Raw genomic sequence first — 17,838 nt, 5'->3', positions numbered from 1 at the left:
ACCAAGATGAAGTTGTAATTGATGAGGATTTAATAACGACTTACCAGTAGGGAATGTTTCTCATAATCAAATTTTTATCAAATTTGTCAGTCATATTAGCATAATTAACATTGGATGGTATGAGTGATTTTTGATTGTAGTTCAAGGAGCTTTCAATCTGGAGTTTACCGACAGTCACGAGGCAAATTGAGGATTTCTTTGCTTTTCACTATATTATGTGACTAGTATGAAACTATGAGTACATATATTTTTACCTCTCTCTACCTCTAAGATGAGAAGTACATAATCACAAGGCACAGCTAGCTTCTCAGAACTCAGAAGAAAGCTAATGCAGATTAATAAACCCACATTTCATAGAAAGCTTTGGTAAATTCACAGATGCATTTCATAAAAAGGTGGCATTACTTTGTGTAGGTCTTTTAGAGGAGTGTCTCACAAATGAAAACATAAAATAATAAAGAAAAAATGGGGCTAATCATTGGACTTCTCAAGTATATTTTGTATAGCATCAGCAAGGATATTGGCAACAATCTCTGGGGAGAACCTTCTAATCATGTCTTCCCTTGCTTTTTTGCCTCTTGCCTTGGCTTCATCCATGTTGTTCATCACATGCCTAATCAAAACACGAAGCTCACTAACAGAAGGTTCTGCCCAAAGGTGCCCTCTAAAAGGTCCCTCAGTTACTTCATTCATTCTATCAAATGCCAATGGATAGCTATTTTCTTCTGTCAAAAACTCAGTTGGCCCGGACCAATTGGTAGCTATTACTGGCAAGGACATTGCCATGGCTTCCACAATGGGTCTTCCCCACCCTTCTCCTCTTGATGGAAGAACAAAGGCGTCGGCTGCCTTGTAGAGCCGAGGCAAATCAGTTTGAGCTATGTGGTTGTCTATGACATATATAGGAGCCCAACCAGTAACTGGTTTTGTTATATCAGAGTTCTCAACAAAGTCCACTATCTTATTCCCAAAATCTCCATCAGAGTGATATGGATTTGTTAAAAGATACAAACTAACACCATCAGCGCCAGAAAACTCCTCCAAATATGACTTCAACAACACATCCCATCCTTTCCTATACTCCCACTTAAAGACACTCAAAAGAACAAACTTTGAATTCAAACTATTGGTTCTTGCTCCTAAAACCAAATGCCCTGTAGAATCTAGATTTAAAGGCTTATACGCAAGTGGATCAAAGAACTTCACATCAATAGGTTGAACAATCTTCACAACTTTAGATGGATCAACCCCACTTTCTATAAATGTTGATACATGAAATTCCGTAGGCACCCAAACATAATCCATTTTGTTACATCTATTGACATGTTCAGCGTTCACCCTGTCAGTCTCAAACATGGTCCTACCAATCACAGCCTTGAAATTTTGGTAAGCACCTGGTGGGCACGGCATAGTTTCAAACAATGGAGGGTACCAAGCACCAGGCTCACTATGACAAATCACAATAGTTTCACTCATAGTACATTCAGTTTGGTGAAGCTCAACTGCCAAGTTTTTGGTAGAAACTGGTAAACCCTCCCAAAAATCCAATGATTCTAGATCACCATGATGCTCAATGGCCAATCTAAAAAGTGGGCTTTTTACATTTTCATGAAGGGCCAAGATATATGACCAACTTTCTGAACTGTACCCACCACCTGAAAGGAAAGGAGCCATCCATAGGACACAGTAAGGAGGCTTAGAAATGGGTTTTGGAGTTTGGGTTTTTCTGGGCTTTTGAGTTGGAGCAAGAAACTCCAGAAAAGCTTGGAAAATATTGGAGTGTGATGAGAATTTATGTCTGAGGAGTTGAATTTTGTAGTAGTCAGTTTTGGTAAAAGTGAAGGAGATTGCTACGAAGAGTATAAGGATTGAAACCAAAAGATAAGTCTTTGAATTGGGATTTTGATTTCGCTCTGGTCTGTTAATGGGTTGAAGATTTTCTTGCGAATCCATGGCGAGAGAGTGCGTAGCGGAACAGAGGGACGGAGATCATTTCATAATTATTATTAATTTATTAAGCTTACTTTTACATTCAGCAAGAAAAAGAAGAAACAAAGAAAGAAAGTTATACATCTTTTGTTGGGCTTGGACCAATAATGGGCATTAAGCCCAAACTAAACAGTTGAAGCCCTCACGTTTCTGTGCTGCTACGTTAATGAAAAGGAGCTCTATTATGTTTTTTTTTTCTTTGCAACTCCTCCAAAACTAACAATCTCTTTATGAAATTTCATCACCTTCCTCTTTTTGTTCAATGTGGCAATATGACTTTGGCACATTGAACAAACTAATACTTTTCAGGATGATTAGTTCTGTTAATTTTGAAGAACTTGAGAAACTCTTCTTAATTGTATCGCGGTTATTGTCACATGAAAAACTCTTTCCATGCATGCACCCATAGTAATCTACTTTTTAAGAGATATTTCCATGATGCATACACCCATAGTACTTACTCAGCTTATCCAGTTCTGAGGAGAAGTCATGCAACTGTGCTGAAATTCTGTGCTTAACGTAAAGAATGGAGTCAACGTGAAAGTAAAAATGTAGCAATGGTGGAGTTTTTATTTCTGGACAAAATGTTTGCCTATGAGCCATGATAATCTTAAGAACAATTAGGCGTAACTCAGTTGTTCTAGTGTGTTTTGGGATAGTGGGGACTGGGGAGTATTTGTCCATGAGATAAGATGATTTTACCCAGCTCTACATCTTACTCTTCTTCATGACATTGAAAGAATGTCTTAGAAACTTGAAGATAAGTCTTATCAAGGATTACAAGTATCTTGCAGAACTTGTTTGTGGAGTTTAAGAGGAATTGTTTTCTTCATACTTGTGCGCAAATTGAATCAGAATGAGATTTTCATTTGTTCAAGTCAATTATGCTGTAATCCTATTTAAACTTCTTTGGACCACATTTTACTCTCGTTGTTAAGTCTGCTTAGATTTATTTATTTATATATATATTTTTTTTGCAACAAATTACATTATAATTGTTTCTATGCAGCACTAGTAAATACTTTAAACAAATTATTTATTTTACAACACTTCAAAAACAGATTCTCCATGTGTTCATACCAACACTCACTAGATTACAATTCAAACATGTTACAAGTTCATATAAAACTTACCAAGATACGTAATCCAGGTTTATTCAAGTTGAGTTTGTGATCTCTTTTATTAACTATACTTACATTTTGGGTTCGACAGTGTTGAAGAAAATGAAAATTTCATTTCCCAGAAGTGAGGATGAACGAGTGTGCACTCCAGCATACCAGGGTAAGCCACTACAGTTTGGACCAGTATCGGCTTAGGCTGGCTTCAATTGATCCATGTGGTTCATCTGTTGGTAAGTAAACATCGTCTTCGAACTGCACAAAACAAACCATGAATCAATCAAAGCATTCATAAATAATATGCAAGATATGATCACAGCAGTTATGCTCTTCCATGAAACCAAACAATCTGGTTTTTATGCATTGTTGAAACATAATCCTATATAATTACCACGACTTATTGGCAAATTAAAGAAAAGAATCTCATTGATGGGGTAGTTTAGATAGTATACAGAAGAATTTCAATCAAAATAAAGTTTTCTCTAGCATTTACAAGAGAATTGAAAGGCGAAGGACCTTAAAAACTAGAGCATCACCATCTCATTTTGTTAAACTTGAACAAAATTCTCCACAGCCTTGATCCTTAAATTCAGCCAAAGAAATATAATTTTCAATAACGTTCAATAATTCCTCTTATGAACTTCTTCCAACTTCTCTCCTTCTTTGACTTGGTAAAAAACAATGTAATAATGTCATGCCTAGTTAATTTTTGTTCTGTACTGCTAATTGAATTAAAATGGTATTATCAAAGTTTAAAACTAAAACTTGTGACGAGGAGAGATGGTCATCTACTTTCTCTCTCTCGTCTTTGAGTCGTCCTTCTTTCGTGTCACCCTTAAGTCTCACGCTTCTTGTTTCTGTGTTGGTAAGCTGGCCCTTGCTTAGTTCCCTTTGTTCTTTCTCTGTTCGTGCGTGGTCAGTCTATCTCTTTGGCTTCTTTTGTTTCTTTATCTTGTGTTTGTTTGTCTGAGTTTGACTTGGGTGGGGTTGAGTGTTTTTCTTGTGTAAAGTTCTCCTTTTTTACAGTTATTTGGAGTTGGTGAGATTTGGGTAGGTAGTGTGTCTTTGGGGTCCATTTACTTCTCTGTTTGTGTGTATTTATGGAGCCAATCATTGCCTCCAACTCTTCCCTTAAAGGAAAGAACTTTACGTGCATGGAAACCTCTGTCAAGCTTTCTCCGTGCCCTTCTTCGGTTAAGGCGTTAGCTTCATCGTGTTTGTACGGGAAAGTAATTGCTCCCATGATTGTGGATATCCCTACTGTTTTGGATTTTGTGGCTAAAACTTGGAAAAAGCCGGTTAGTGTTGTGGCCATGGTGGATGATGTGAAGACCTCAAATGTTTTCAAGTTTGGGTTTGATAATGGTAATGACAGGAACTGGGCTCTTGCAAACGGTCCTTGGTGTGTTCGTGGTTATACGTTGGCTTTGCAAGATTGGACTCCGAGTGTCGACGGGCCGATTGTGTTTAATTCTCTAAGAGTTTGGGTGCAAGTTCACAACCTTCCCCATGAGTTTTACTCAAGTGCTAATGGATTTCTTCTTGGGGGCTTGGTCGGGTCTGTGATAAAGCTTGATATGGAGGAGGACAAACCAGCCTCGTGCACAACATTTTTCAAGATCTTGGTGGATATTGACATTCATAAACCCTTATGTTCAGGGTGCTTTTTTGATTTAAATTCTGGTGTGAAACAATGGTTGCAAGTTAAGTTTGAAAAGATTGGGATTTTTTGCTACCACTGCGGTCGTCTGGGTCATCAACGACGAGGCTGTTCGTTGTCGTCGCCGGTGACGGTGGCGAAGTGTGATGGTATTCCTTTCCCAATGTATGGTCCGTGGCTCTCAACGTCCTCCGCGTACCACGACGTATTCTCTGGTCCATCCTTCGGTGGTCCTAGTACTGTCTCCTCCTTGGCCGTGGTGAAGAAAGGTGGTGCGTATCGTCCATTAATGGCGTCTCCGGCTCCGGTTGCTGGTGAACCGATGGGTGTCACTGGGATGTTTCGTCGACCGAGACGCTCTTTGATGGTGACCCATCGTGCAGCAGCTAAGTCTGGGGAGCTCCAGCGATTGGTGTGGCATCCTAAGCAATCGGCTGCAGGTGGTAAGGACTCTTTTGCTACTTCGGGTAATAGTGGTGGTATTGGGGTTCGGATGCAAGGAAAAGACTATGTTGGAATTTCTTCTTTGAGGAGACCATGCGTGGAGGGTACGAATTTAATTTTAAATTCAAATGCTGTGGCCGTTGACTTGTCTTCTCTGGATGGTGGGCCGTCTCCGTGTGGGCCGGGTTTGAAGCTTCTTGGGCCAGCTGAAGAGCAGTTGGAATGTGGGCCTAAAATTTTGAATCAAGATATCTCCCATCCCAGTGGGCCGGTCCAACAGGTTGTGCCGTTTTTAATGAGTGGTGGGCCTGTTTTGGAGGAATCAAATTTAAATAATTTTTCTAATGTTGGGCATGTGGACCCGATTATTTCTAATCCTACTCAAACTAATATTGGGCCAGTTCTTTTGGACCAAGCTAATGGTGGGCAAATTGGTCTCACATCTTCAAAGCCCGTTGGTGATTGTGAAAATCAAGTTCAAATAAATGAAGAGCAAGCTTTGTCTCATTTCTTTAAAGCTCAAGAGGAGTTAATGAATGATCTCAAACATTTTGGCAAGCTTGATTTGTATGAGATTCGCAAGATAGGAGGTGATATTGGAGTCCCGGCTTCTTCCGAGGTTAATGAGAGGACTATTCCTTTCAAGAAAAGGAAGTTTGAATCTTCTGCATCTCTTTCCTCAAGGCCTCACAAAATCCACCGCAAGTACCCAGGTGTAGTCCGCGACTTTCCCTGGGACTCCAAGCAAAAAGAGAATGATCCTGATATGGTACTTGATGAGCCTTCTGAGGATAGTTCTAACTCTCCAAGCCGATCTGGTATTTTGAAGAACCCCTTGATTGGTTCATTTGTGATTGATGATGCTGTTTCGAGTGGGTCTGCTTACTCTCATACCCCTGTGGAGGAGAATGTAGAATCTCCTCCATAGGAGCCATGAGAGGCATTGCTTGGAACTGTAGAGGGTTAGGGCAGACCTCTACAGTTCGGGAATTGAAGTCCCTCATCCGGTCTCGAGCTCCTGATTTTCTCTTTCTTACCGAGCTTAAGGTGGATGCTAATCCTCTGACACGTACTCTTAAATCCCTCCATTTTTATTTTAATGTCTGTGTTCCGGCTAGAGGCAATGCGGGTGGTATTATCTTGGCTTGGAAGGCTGGGTTTATTTTTGAATGTATTTCGTGTTCTTGTAATCATATATCGGGGATAGTGTATTCGGATCCCGCTTCCCACCCTTGGCTTCTTTCGTGTGTTTATGGTCCCCCTTATCTTCATGCTAAGAAAAAATTCTGGTCTGAGTTTTTGCAACTGGGAGATAGATTCGGGGGGCCTTGGCTTATATTGGGTGATACAAATTTTGTTCTTAATGCCTCTGAAAGGGAAGGCTCTTCTGGTCGGGACCCTTTTATCCCGATCATCTCTAACCTTTTGGACACTAGGGGTCTTATTAATATGCCAATCCAAGGGGACAACTTGACCTGGGATAACCATCGGTCTGGGAGGCAGCATGTGAAATCTGCTTTAGATAAAGGTTTAGTGAATGGTGCTTGGCTCAATTTATTCCCAAGAGCTATCCTTTGCTCGTCCCAGACTTGTAATTCTGACCATAGGCCTTTATGCCTTATGTCGGATGGTCCGGCGACCAAGTTTAAAAGGTCCTTTAAATTTGAGGAAGGATGGACTCGTGATGCTAGAAGCAATCTGGTGGTGGCCAACGCTTGGAACTCGGTTAACCATGCCTGGGCTCCGGCAAGAATTTTCAAAAAGGTTGGCGCCACCAGGGTGGCTCTCCAGAATTGGAATAGATCTCAATTTGGTAAGCTCGATGTGATTATTAAAGAGCTTGAACAGAAGCTTGACTTTCTGCAGAGACTCCCGGCTGGGTCTCGGGACTGGAATCAGGAGCGGGTGGTCCGCTGGGACCTTAATGAGTCAAGAGAAAGAAAAGCGATCTATTGGAGACAAAGGGCCAGGATTTCTTGGCTCAAAGATGGGGATAAGTGTTCTAAGTTTTTCTTTCTTTCGGCTGCTATTAAAGGCCGGCGAAACGCCATCGAGAGTATTATGAACAAGGATAATGTTTGGATTTCCGGCCGAGAGGTAATTGGGAGGGAGTTTATTGATTTCTTCAAGGGTATCTTTACGGAGGCTACATCTACTCTGGATTACAATTGCTCTCAGTTGATTCATGAGCGATTCTCTCAAGAGGAGTTGAATGACCTTGTTAGTACTCCTAGTGCTGACGAGATTAAGAGAACTTTGTTTACAATGAACAACCATAAAGCCCCGGGTCCTGATGGGATGTCAGTCCTTTTCTACAAACATTACTGGGATTCTGTTGGATCTGATTTCTGTGATGCGATTCTAGACTTCTTTAAGAATGGTAATATGCATAGAGGGATTAATGCCACGAACATTGTGCTCATCCCGAAGGTCCAAAACCCTATCCGTACCAATCATTTTAGACCGATCTCTCTTTGTAATGTGGTGTACAAAGTCATCGCTAAAATTTTGGCTAACAGAATTAGGCCTATTCTTCCTTCCATTATCTGTCCAACGCAAGCTGCTTTTGTCCCAGGTAGAAACATCCATGATAACAATGTCATTGTCCAAGAAATCATCCACTCGTTTAATAGAAAGAAGGGTAAGGAGGGTTTCTTTGCTATAAAAATTGACCTTGTTAAAGCATACGATAGGTTGAGCTGGAAATTTATTGATCATGTCTTGGAGTGTTATGGTATCCCGCTAAAATTCCGTCATTGGATATCGCAATGTATTTCTACTACAACCCTAAATATTTGTCTCAATGGGGGTCCTGTTGGCAAAATTAATCCCTCCTGTGGGCTTCGTCAGGGAGACCCGCTTTCCCCTTATCTTTTTATCTGGGCTGCTGATGTTCTTTCAAGATTAATTCACGATGCCCTTGACCAGGGTTCCATCAAAGGTATTAAACTCAGTAGAGGTGGTCCTGTGCTATCCCACATTTTCTTTGCGGATGACTTAATATTGGTGGGCAGAGCCAATTTAGTTGAGGCAAATGGCGTCTGGAGCTGCTTAGAAAAATTCTGCTCTTGGTCTGGCCAACAGGTGAATAAGCTCAAGACGACAATTTTCTTCAGTAAAAACACGCCGGTGAACATGCGTAGGGATATCAAGGAAGGTCTGGGAATTGATTATCCTGAGGGGTGCTTAAAATATTTGGGTCTTCCCCTTTTCCGATCTAGGCAAAAGGACGCCGATTTTAACTTTATTTTAGACAACCTCACGGCTAAACTTCAAGGTTGGAAGGCAAAGACTCTATCAAAGGCGGGGCGTGCAACTCTAATAAAATCTGTGGGCTTGTCTTTGCCAATGTATGCTATGCAAACTACAAAACTATCATCTCGTATGGTTAACAGGATCGATAGTCTGGTTAGAGATTTTTGGTGGGGTTTTGAGAAGGGAAACCATGGGATCCATCTAAAGGCTTGGGACAAGCTTTGCCTCCCTAAATCGTTAGGTGGATTGGGTTTCCGCAAGACAAAAGAAATGAACCAGGCCTTCTTGGCTAAATGGGGGTGGAATATTCTAACCGGTAGCCAATCTCTATGTGCTCAAGTATTGAATGCGAAGTACCTCCGGGGAAAAGACTTTCTCTCTTGCAGGTATAAAAATTCTGATTCTTGGTTTTAGAAAAGTGTTGTCAAGGCTAATTCTATCTTGAAAAAAGGGGCTTGTAAGTTGATTGCTAACGGAGAATCAACGGAAATCTGGTCAGACCCGTGGATTCCTCACTCTAAAGGCTTTTGCCCGAAGCGTAGAAGGGGTGCCCCTACCAACTTTAATCGTGTGGCGGAGTTAGTCTGTAATAATGGACATTGGGACCTACAAAAGCTGAAGCTTCTGTTTGAGAAGGACACTGTTGCGGCCATTTTGAAAGGGGGTCACCCCTCTGGTGTAGGTCAAGATAGATGGGTTTGGACGCTGGAAAGTAATGGGCAGTTCTCGTGTAAGTCTGCTTATCTATCCCAAGCCCTGGAAAGAGCTCCTCACTGTGATGTCGCGCCAAAGCTTTGGAATAAACTGTGGAATAGCAAAATCTTGGAGCGACACAAAGTCATGTGGTGGAGCATCTTATCTAATGCTCTTCCGGTAAGAGATGTTATAGGAAAACGTTTCCATATAGAGGACTTGAGCTGCCCCCTTTGTGGCGTGGGGGAAGAATCTGTTGAACACCTTTTCCTTTCTTGTGATGTAGCTCTTCATTTATGGCGTTCCTCTCCGTGGGGTATCTATCCGATCTGTGATACGGGCATTCGTGTCTGGGATTGGATTAAGTTCATCTGGGATCTTAAACACAAAAGGGCCAGTGCTGATGATATATATTCTTGTATGCTTCTATTGTTGTGGATACTATATGGAGGGTGCGTAATGATAAGGTCCATAATAACTGTCCTGTTGATTTTAACAAATGCTTTGATATTATTTGTACCTCTTATGCAGATATGTCTGATTCTCTACTCTCTAGTCCGACTCTGGTGCTAAAGGAAGCTTGGTCCCCTCCCCCTGAGGACTGGATAAAGCTGAACTGTGATGTGAAAGTGGGTTTGGAGAGTATGTGTATTGTTGTTGTTGCTAGAGATCATCTTGGCAGAGTGATTAATGTTCAGACGGCTCGGGAGGAGTTCTCGGATGCTCTGTGTGGTGAAGCCGCAGCTTGCTGCTTGGCTGTGTCAGTTGCTTCAGATTTCGGCTATAAGTATGTTATTGTGGAGAATGATTCGAGAGTGGTCATCGACGCTATCAATGGGAACGGATCTCGTTGGGCTTTAGAGAACTACATCTCATTTTGTACTAAGTCATCTCCTTTATTTAATAGTTGTTGTTTTTCTTATGTTAGCAGATCTTGTAACTTTGCCGCTCATAATGTGGCTAGATGGGCTTTCTCCCATCAGTTGTATGGATCTATCCCGGTCCCTTCTATACCGGAAGCTATTTTATGTAATGACCGTGAGGTCTAAACTCAGTTTTAATTTATAATATAAACGCCTTTTCTCAAAAAAAAAAGTTTAAAACTAAAACCACCCAGGGGCTAAGTAAACTTGGGCTTCATTTAACTTTTCCTCTTCTCCTCCGAAAATACAAATACCAAGCTCAAACTGAAGCCCAGGAGAGACAACAGAAATTTCAGTACCCTTTGAAAAATAAGAATGTATATATGACCTTATAAACACACCAGCTGTTGCATCCAATTAATGAATTATTTACACAAGCCACAATAACAATACAGATGTCAGCTTGTCCATTTGAAAAGGTTCATTTATGGAAAATTGCATAGATGATCTTTAAGTACCTGTATGTTATTCTTCCACTCAAATTAGCACAAATTATAAGCAATAAAAAGAAGCCTACCTTCACTATACTGTTATTCTTGTTCGACAGGTTAACAGGTAAGAAATGAAGATTCGGCATTTTGAGTTGCACGGACGTTACGTCAGGAATCCTGAAAACACAAATACTGAAATTTAATATAAATCTGTCATAGATGAAAGAAGCACCACATGTAAGTGCCAGAATAGGTGACCTGTTAAGAACAGTCTTTGCCATTTGAAAAAGAGTGCTCTGAACAGATGGGCTATAGACTCCCTCTTTTGGAGGACCAAAAAAAGTGTCAGTCAATACTTTTTTCACGTCCATGTATCTCTGAGTAAAGTACAGTAGATTCTGAGGAATGCTGGAGACAGATTCATATGAGTACCTGCATTAAGTGTATCACATAAATCATATCTTTCAAATATATACATCGAGAAATTATAACAAGGCATCATAGAACCAAATACATTGATTGTTCAATCATAAGTCAATCAAATTAACATATCAGGATGAAATTCATACCTCCACGTTCCAGTTACCTCTGTTGCTAGTATCCTTTCTCGTGTTTCGGGAAGAATTGTGTATTTATCCCTGATGAATCCCTCAAAACCAGACTGCTCATGGAAATAATAATCATATAAAGGTAAGAAAAAATATAAAGCAATCAGCATTTAAATTAGTGCATCAAATAATGAAATAATCGTCTTCTTTTGTATATTTCCAAATTATAACTCCAAACTCCATTGAAACGTTTTACTAACAAATTTTCTCGCTACTCATTTTGGTGAATGAGCAGTTGAGACTGGATAATCTTTTATTTTCAATCATTAACTGTACATGGTAGAAATCTTACTCAAGAAAAGAATGAAGGAAGCTTAAATTCTTATTTTGGATGCAAGAACTATTTAGGAAATAAACATACCTTTGTTGTCTTAAGTACAGCCAAACCTTCAACTCCAGATGTCAACTTTAGCATGCCAGACTTCTGCACTACTACCTCTGTTGTATGCCTCTCAGACCCAAGCTTAAAACCTTTATAAAAGAATAATAAGAAAAATAATGAGGTTTCAAATTATTCATTTACAAGGATTAAGATGTGGTAATATATAGAAATATAATGACAACTGTTTTTTTGTTTAAAACTGATTAATCCAAGTTGAAATAATTTTTCAGTTCACCAAGAAAAAATATATTCTTTGGTTAAATTTGCTTAGTACAATTTTACTTCTTTGGAATGAATCATATGCACTGCCGATCTGTGAACTGAAGAAGCTGTTTCCCCCTTTATATAATAATCAAGTTAGCTTCATAGCTCCAATATATACAAGGAAAAACTAAAACCGTCTGAAGGAAGGGCATCATAGCCTGATCTTATTATTAAAGAAAGGCGGTTTACTCATTAGATTATAAATATAATATGATAAGCTGGGATTGAAACAATAGAGAAGTCTTCTGTTCTGTTGAATGAATAAAGTGGGAAAGACAGGTTTAATAATGATCGGATTAGCAAGAGGAAGGTAGCCTTAAAGTATTTTACTTGAAAGCATAACCAATTTCAAGCATCACCAAGGCTACCTTAAATTAAACGAACTAAAAACTATTCTGATCCAGCATAAAATTGAAAATAATTCCAAATGAATCACTACTGCCAACTTGGCTCTAATCTTGTCCAATCACATGGAAAGTAAACAGTTAAGTTAAATCCCAAATATAAACTTCCAGTCCTCTCCCACTATTTCAACCTTCAAAAACTTAACCACAAAGCTATTGAAGACTTTTGGCATTCACATAGCCTGAAAATGAGTGACACTGTAACTTCTCTCTCAGTTCAAAAGCAAAGTCAGCTGAAAAATGAGGAATTCAGTGATAAATAAGCAACCCAGCAAAGAATTCTTTATCAACTAAGAAGTGATTGCTAATGCTCTTATTAATTCATCAAGCACTATTGTCTCTCCCTCTCTTTGTCTCTTACACACGCGCACACACACTTGATGTTATCATTTATGTTTCAGTCACAAAGCCATTTAGCTTGAATTGATTTCAAATGAGCATGAACATGAAAATGTAATTACATAAATTAAATTGTAGAGAGACTAGAGGGCGTTTATCATATAATGAATTCATCACATATCACTGTTTATACTTTTCTTCCCCACCTCCTCTTCAACAAAAGACTGCAAAACTAACCATGTTCATGGGGTTGACCATCTACAGAGATACGCTCCCAAGGCTTTTCAACTATCTTAACGATGGCAGCATGTACCTAAAATATAGTTACAAATATAAGATTTAGCAAATGAAGAAGAATCACTCCCATATTAGGTACTTCAGATAAAAATAATTACTCATATATACATAAAAAACAAAAGAAAGAGGCAAGTAAAGGAGAGAAGAGAAGGGAAAATTGTGGTAGTTTTTGGGTTTCTTCAATCTCAATGGCATAGATTGCCATTAACATTTCTTTGAAACATAACTGAAAACAGGTGTAGAAATCTGCCAAAAATAAAATAAACTAAAATCTTTTGGACCATCCTATACATACTGATACAACAAACATTCTTGTCCTGTCCTACAGCACAGTACTAAAATCAAAAGAATAACAATAACTTTAAATACTAAACTACATTCAAATAACAACTCAGAATCATTACTACTATTCACCTGCCGGTAATATGATGTGAAGTGTTTACCCAGTTCAATTGCAAAGTTCTCCACTGAGAGTTGCTCTGTACATTCCTTAGCTTTTGCATACACCTGTATAGCAACTCAGAATCTCAGATAACCTTGAAAATTTAAGCGGAGAAGAAGGAAATACTCTACTCCTATAAAGGATAACATTCATTTCTTATTAAGATGATTCGCTCATTTGTTTTTTTACCGCAAAATATCAGTGCTATCCACATAAACACGCGCATATAAATATATATATATATATAAATACATATTTGTGTGTGAATCAAGAATATTCATTTGGATCGAAACAAAAATGCTTCTTTTAAAACATATTGGTCCACACACTTGTAAATTTCAAACACTATAATTTGCTTCAATTCAAAGACAAAATGGTGAATCAGGTTGATATAAATCTAACTTTTTCTTTCTTCTCTCTTTTTTTTTTTTAATATTTTCACAAGTAACACAGCAAATTCCTTGATGCACTTGAATCTGGGAGTCAAATTGAAGTCAGAGATTTTAAATTTCTCGAGAACCAAAAAGGTTAGGATTAGGAAACGAGAGGGAGGGAGATACGTACGGTGTTCTTCATGGTATCAGTGGCGACGATATCGGAGTTGTCGTCGTTAACATAGGAGGCGGAGCAATTGGAGAGGAGGCTAATGCTGACGTTCCATTCGACGATGGATTGGCGTCCGTCTATGTTCCTCCATACTCTGGCGACTCTGACCCTGGCTTTGCCGTGCCTCTGCTCGAAGTTGAAGCCGTCAATCTGGTTGGCCATGGCTGGTGGTCCTGGCCTATCAAAGTTAAAAGGAGGTAGGAGTTATGTATTATTTATTGTATTATTATTTTTATCTTTCCATTTATGTTATTCATTTATGTATTTCCTCTTTCTCATTCCATGAACTTTTTTAGTTTATACAATACAAGTTGTGCTCTATCTAGTCTAAACTGTGGGCTCCTGAGTCCTGACTCAGATCTAGCTGGTAAAACGTCAAATACAGCTAGTTAGCTTTGGTGACATGTGTTTCTATTTTTATACTAAGAGATGCTCTTGTTTGTATTAAATTGTATTGTATTATATTGTATTATACTGTATAATATAAACTGATGTAATACGACGTACCAAATTAGTCTTCTCAAAAGTTCACCCTAGTTTTCAAAATCCTTCATTAAAATTTTCCTTATTTTATTTTACTTCAAACATTTTTATTCATTATACATCATTTTTTTATTTTATATTATACATTTGTTCTTCAAACAATGTCCGTACAGCTCCACAGCCCAATTTTTAGTATTGATTTCTTCGAATTTTTTCTTGATTCGCATAATAATTTTTGGTATTAATTTTTTTGAGTTTCATATTCGCATTACAATTTTAAATTTTCATCAATTTTGTAATTAGAGATTTTTGTAATTTGTTTATTTTTGTAATGACTACCAATAAAGATAATTTCCTTTAAGAGATTAGTGTGAGATTAGATGGAAAAAATTATTGGTATTAAAATTATGTTATGAAAAAAAATTTAAGTAAGAAAAAATATGTGGATAGGAAAAAATTATTCGTATTAAAATAGCTCTGTTGAAAAATCTATTGACACCCAATTAGCAAAGGACAGGATAGCAAAAGAAGTTTAGGACCATCTTGCAAAATAGTGTTAGATGAAAACTAATATTACAACTATTGAACAAAACGATATGAGCATTCAAGAATTTTATTCTATAATGACAGATCTCTGGGATTAATTAACACTCATCGAATTAGAAGAGCTACATGCTTTTGCACCATATATTGTTCGTAGAGAGAAACAATGATTGGTTCAGTTTTTAATGGCTCTTCGTAGTGATTTTGAGGGACATTGTGGTTCTATATTGCATCGTTCTCCGCTTCCTTCGATTGGTTCAATAGTTAGTGAATTGATAACAGAAGAAATTCGTCTCAAGTCTCAGTTAGGGAAAGACATTCTCTCGACACCCAATTCTTCTATTTTGACAGTCTCTCCTACTACACTGTTTCCTCCATAAGAGAACAAATCTCGCACAAAGATTGGTATTGATGAGTGTAGCTTTTGCAAACGAAATATCATTGAAAATATAAATGTCCTAAGCTTGTAAATCGTGCTCTGCAGCAACAGAGATATCAATCCAAACATCTTCATATGGGTAACCAATCACAGTTTAACAATCAAATTTAACCTCCACAATTTAGTATTGGTGCAACCGATTGTCACAACCATGATTCTTTTCCCAAGTGAATGGATGGTCCAACAGGTCCATATTAGTTAAATCACAATCCAAGAGCACTTGCAGGAAGCCTTCTGAAAAACTGTGTTTTTACAAATGTCAGTTGTATATAAGAAAATATAAAAACGGTAAGCGTTTGCAGCAGCAGAAGGTAATTCTGCTACAGCAAAACTAAACAGGCAGAATATAAAATATTTGCAGAAAAATAAATAACTTGACACAAGAGATTTATACGTGGTATCAGTGTTCTCACGAACACTCCTAGTCCACGGGGCCACGCCCAGAGAATGAAATCAATTAATAAAGTATCAAAATTACAAAGACAATTGACTTAAACAAGTTTAGACTCCCTCTAAAGTATTGCCGCAATCCTTTGTAATCCACTTTATGAATCTGACTTCTTGAAACACCTTCAAGCCCGAACTCCCTTCGTCTTTGAAGTGTGAGTGCTTACTTCCTCCCGAAGTAAGGCTTTAGCAAGTCTTCTCCCGAAGACCAAGTGCTTACTTCCTCCCGAAGTAAGGCTTTATCAAGTCTTCTCCCGAAGACCAATCTCTTGTTCAGTCAAGTAGTTCTTCACAACCTCTAGGATAGAGTAAGAACAGAAATAGAACAACTAGAACCTAGGTGAACAACTAGGCTCTCACAAAACAAAGAAACACTCTCTTCTCACAAAAGATAAATGTAAAAAAATGAATAATGGAAGAGGTAAATTCGAATGGTTGCTCTCTAGGCTCTATTTATAGATCATAGAAACCAAAGAGGCAACCACAAGTTCGAATTAGCAGCTGAACAAAAACTTTCCAAAAGAAACACGATCTGCTACATCAGATTCGGTTGCTGACGAAGCAGATCTGCCCAGAAACGGGAAACTTACTAAAATCGGGACCGATCTTCTTTCAATGCTTGATTCTTGCCAAAAACAGATTAGATATTCTGATTGTATCAAGATACAATCGAAATCAATAAGGAAAAGGCAATAAACAAAGTTTCCCTAAAAAAGACAACTTTCCAAAAGAGAATTCCTTCTCTTTTGAGTAGTTTTCAACAAAGGAAAGTTCAGCAGAAAGTGCAACTTTCCAAACAAGGAAAATGGCAACTAATAACCGAATAAAAGAGGTAAGATTTCGAAAATGAATGCATAGCAATCTTACCATAAAAAGAAAAAATTATTTTGTCACCTAACTTGCCAAAAAAGGACTTTACAATCTCCCCCTTTGGCACTTTAGATGAACAAAATAATTTTTTACCATAAAGTACCTGCAATGCAAAGTTAGCAAGAGCAAGAGATACTACTCCCCCTGAGTAACACAATCGAATATCACAATAAAAACAAAGAACATGCTAACTTTAAACATTAAGAACACAAGTACTAACAAACCACAACTCCCCCTGAAAAAGAGGGTCCAGAGTTGGGCTACAAACCAAAATAAATATCTCTCCCCCTTTTTGTTTATCGGAGTGCCAAAGTAAACAAAGAACAAAAAACAAAGGAAAAAGAAACAAACTAAAACACTTTAAGCTTTGTAAAGTTTAATCAAAGTGGACAGCTGCCTGGACATGTCATGCTGGACATCAGCCATTGCTTCAAGACGAGTATACACATTCTGAAGTTCAGACTTGACTTCCAGGAGTTCTGCAGCAGCAGAGCCTGAACTTGCACCAGCAGAAGCAGCAGCAGCACCAGCCTTTGGCCGTTTTTGGAACACACCATCAAAATATTCAGAAGGTTGGAATGTAGGGCCAGTGATGGGAGGCTCAAGTGTTTCATGTGCTTGGGCCACATTCTTCTGAGAGGATAAAACCTTATAGATTAGATTTGGAAAGACAAGTTTGAAGGTTGGCTTTTTACCTCTTCGAAAGGAGACAATCTGGTTGAGAATATGAGAGGCTAGATCAATGGAAGTTCCAGAGGTGATGCGGTATAGGAGTGTAGCCACTTCTTGAGACACCACGGTCTTGTTAGAATTTGGAACCCAATTGCTTAGTGCAAACCGCATAAGGGAAGCATGAGCAAAAGTGAGGTGAGTAATTCGAAGACTCTCCCGGTTTCACGAACGAGCACCAGTGAGTTCAGAGTGCATCAAGTCACGATCCATGGACATCACAGCATTGGATACATTCTCAGGCAATTGCAGAGCCTGAGCAATGTCCTTTTCAGAAAAAGAGAACCAGTGACCCCTAACATACACTCTTCTGTACAGTCTAGAGTTCTCATCAAGAAAATCATCAGTAAGATTAGCATAAAACTCTTTAATAATGTTAGCAATGAATCCAATGAAACCAGTAAGAGTGTTTTCCCATTGATGAAATTGAATGAACTTTACAATACCATAAACACGATGGGCATGCAAATCA

The 17,838-nt window shown here is 38.5% G+C and overlaps 2 protein-coding genes across 3 annotated transcripts; both read right to left on the bottom strand.

The window, feature by feature from the left end:
- Positions 1–329: 329 nt before the first annotated feature.
- LOC115705396 (uncharacterized) lies at positions 330–1,953 on the bottom strand. Its single transcript, XM_030632731.2, has one exon. It carries the CDS (start codon positions 1,951–1,953, stop codon positions 472–474), a length of 1,482 nt encoding a protein of 493 aa, XP_030488591.2. The 3' UTR covers positions 330–471.
- Positions 330–16,981, bottom strand: LOC115705397 (uricase-2 isozyme 1). 2 transcript variants are annotated; one of them, XM_030632732.2, is made up of 8 exons: positions 13,814–16,981; positions 13,222–13,314; positions 12,748–12,823; positions 11,483–11,592; positions 11,083–11,174; positions 10,772–10,945; positions 10,600–10,690; positions 330–3,362 (listed from the first exon to the last, which is right to left on the bottom strand). In XM_030632732.2, exons 1-8 carry the CDS (start codon positions 14,015–14,017, stop codon positions 3,279–3,281), a joined length of 924 nt encoding a protein of 307 aa, XP_030488592.2. In that variant the 5' UTR covers positions 14,018–16,981; the 3' UTR covers positions 330–3,278. The 2 variants fall into 2 exon arrangements, with proteins under 2 accessions (XP_030488592.2, XP_060963338.1); XM_061107355.1 differs by lacking the exon at positions 330–3,362 and having other exon boundaries at positions 10,373–10,690.
- Positions 16,982–17,838: the final 857 nt, after the last annotated feature.

The sequence above is a fragment of the Cannabis sativa genome, chromosome 1 (assembly GCF_029168945.1).
Source record: "Cannabis sativa cultivar Pink pepper isolate KNU-18-1 chromosome 1, ASM2916894v1, whole genome shotgun sequence".
Lineage (NCBI taxonomy): Eukaryota > Viridiplantae > Streptophyta > Magnoliopsida > Rosales > Cannabaceae > Cannabis > Cannabis sativa.
The sequence above is the reverse complement of the archived record's forward strand: the minus strand, read 5'-3'. Positions and strand labels throughout refer to the sequence as shown.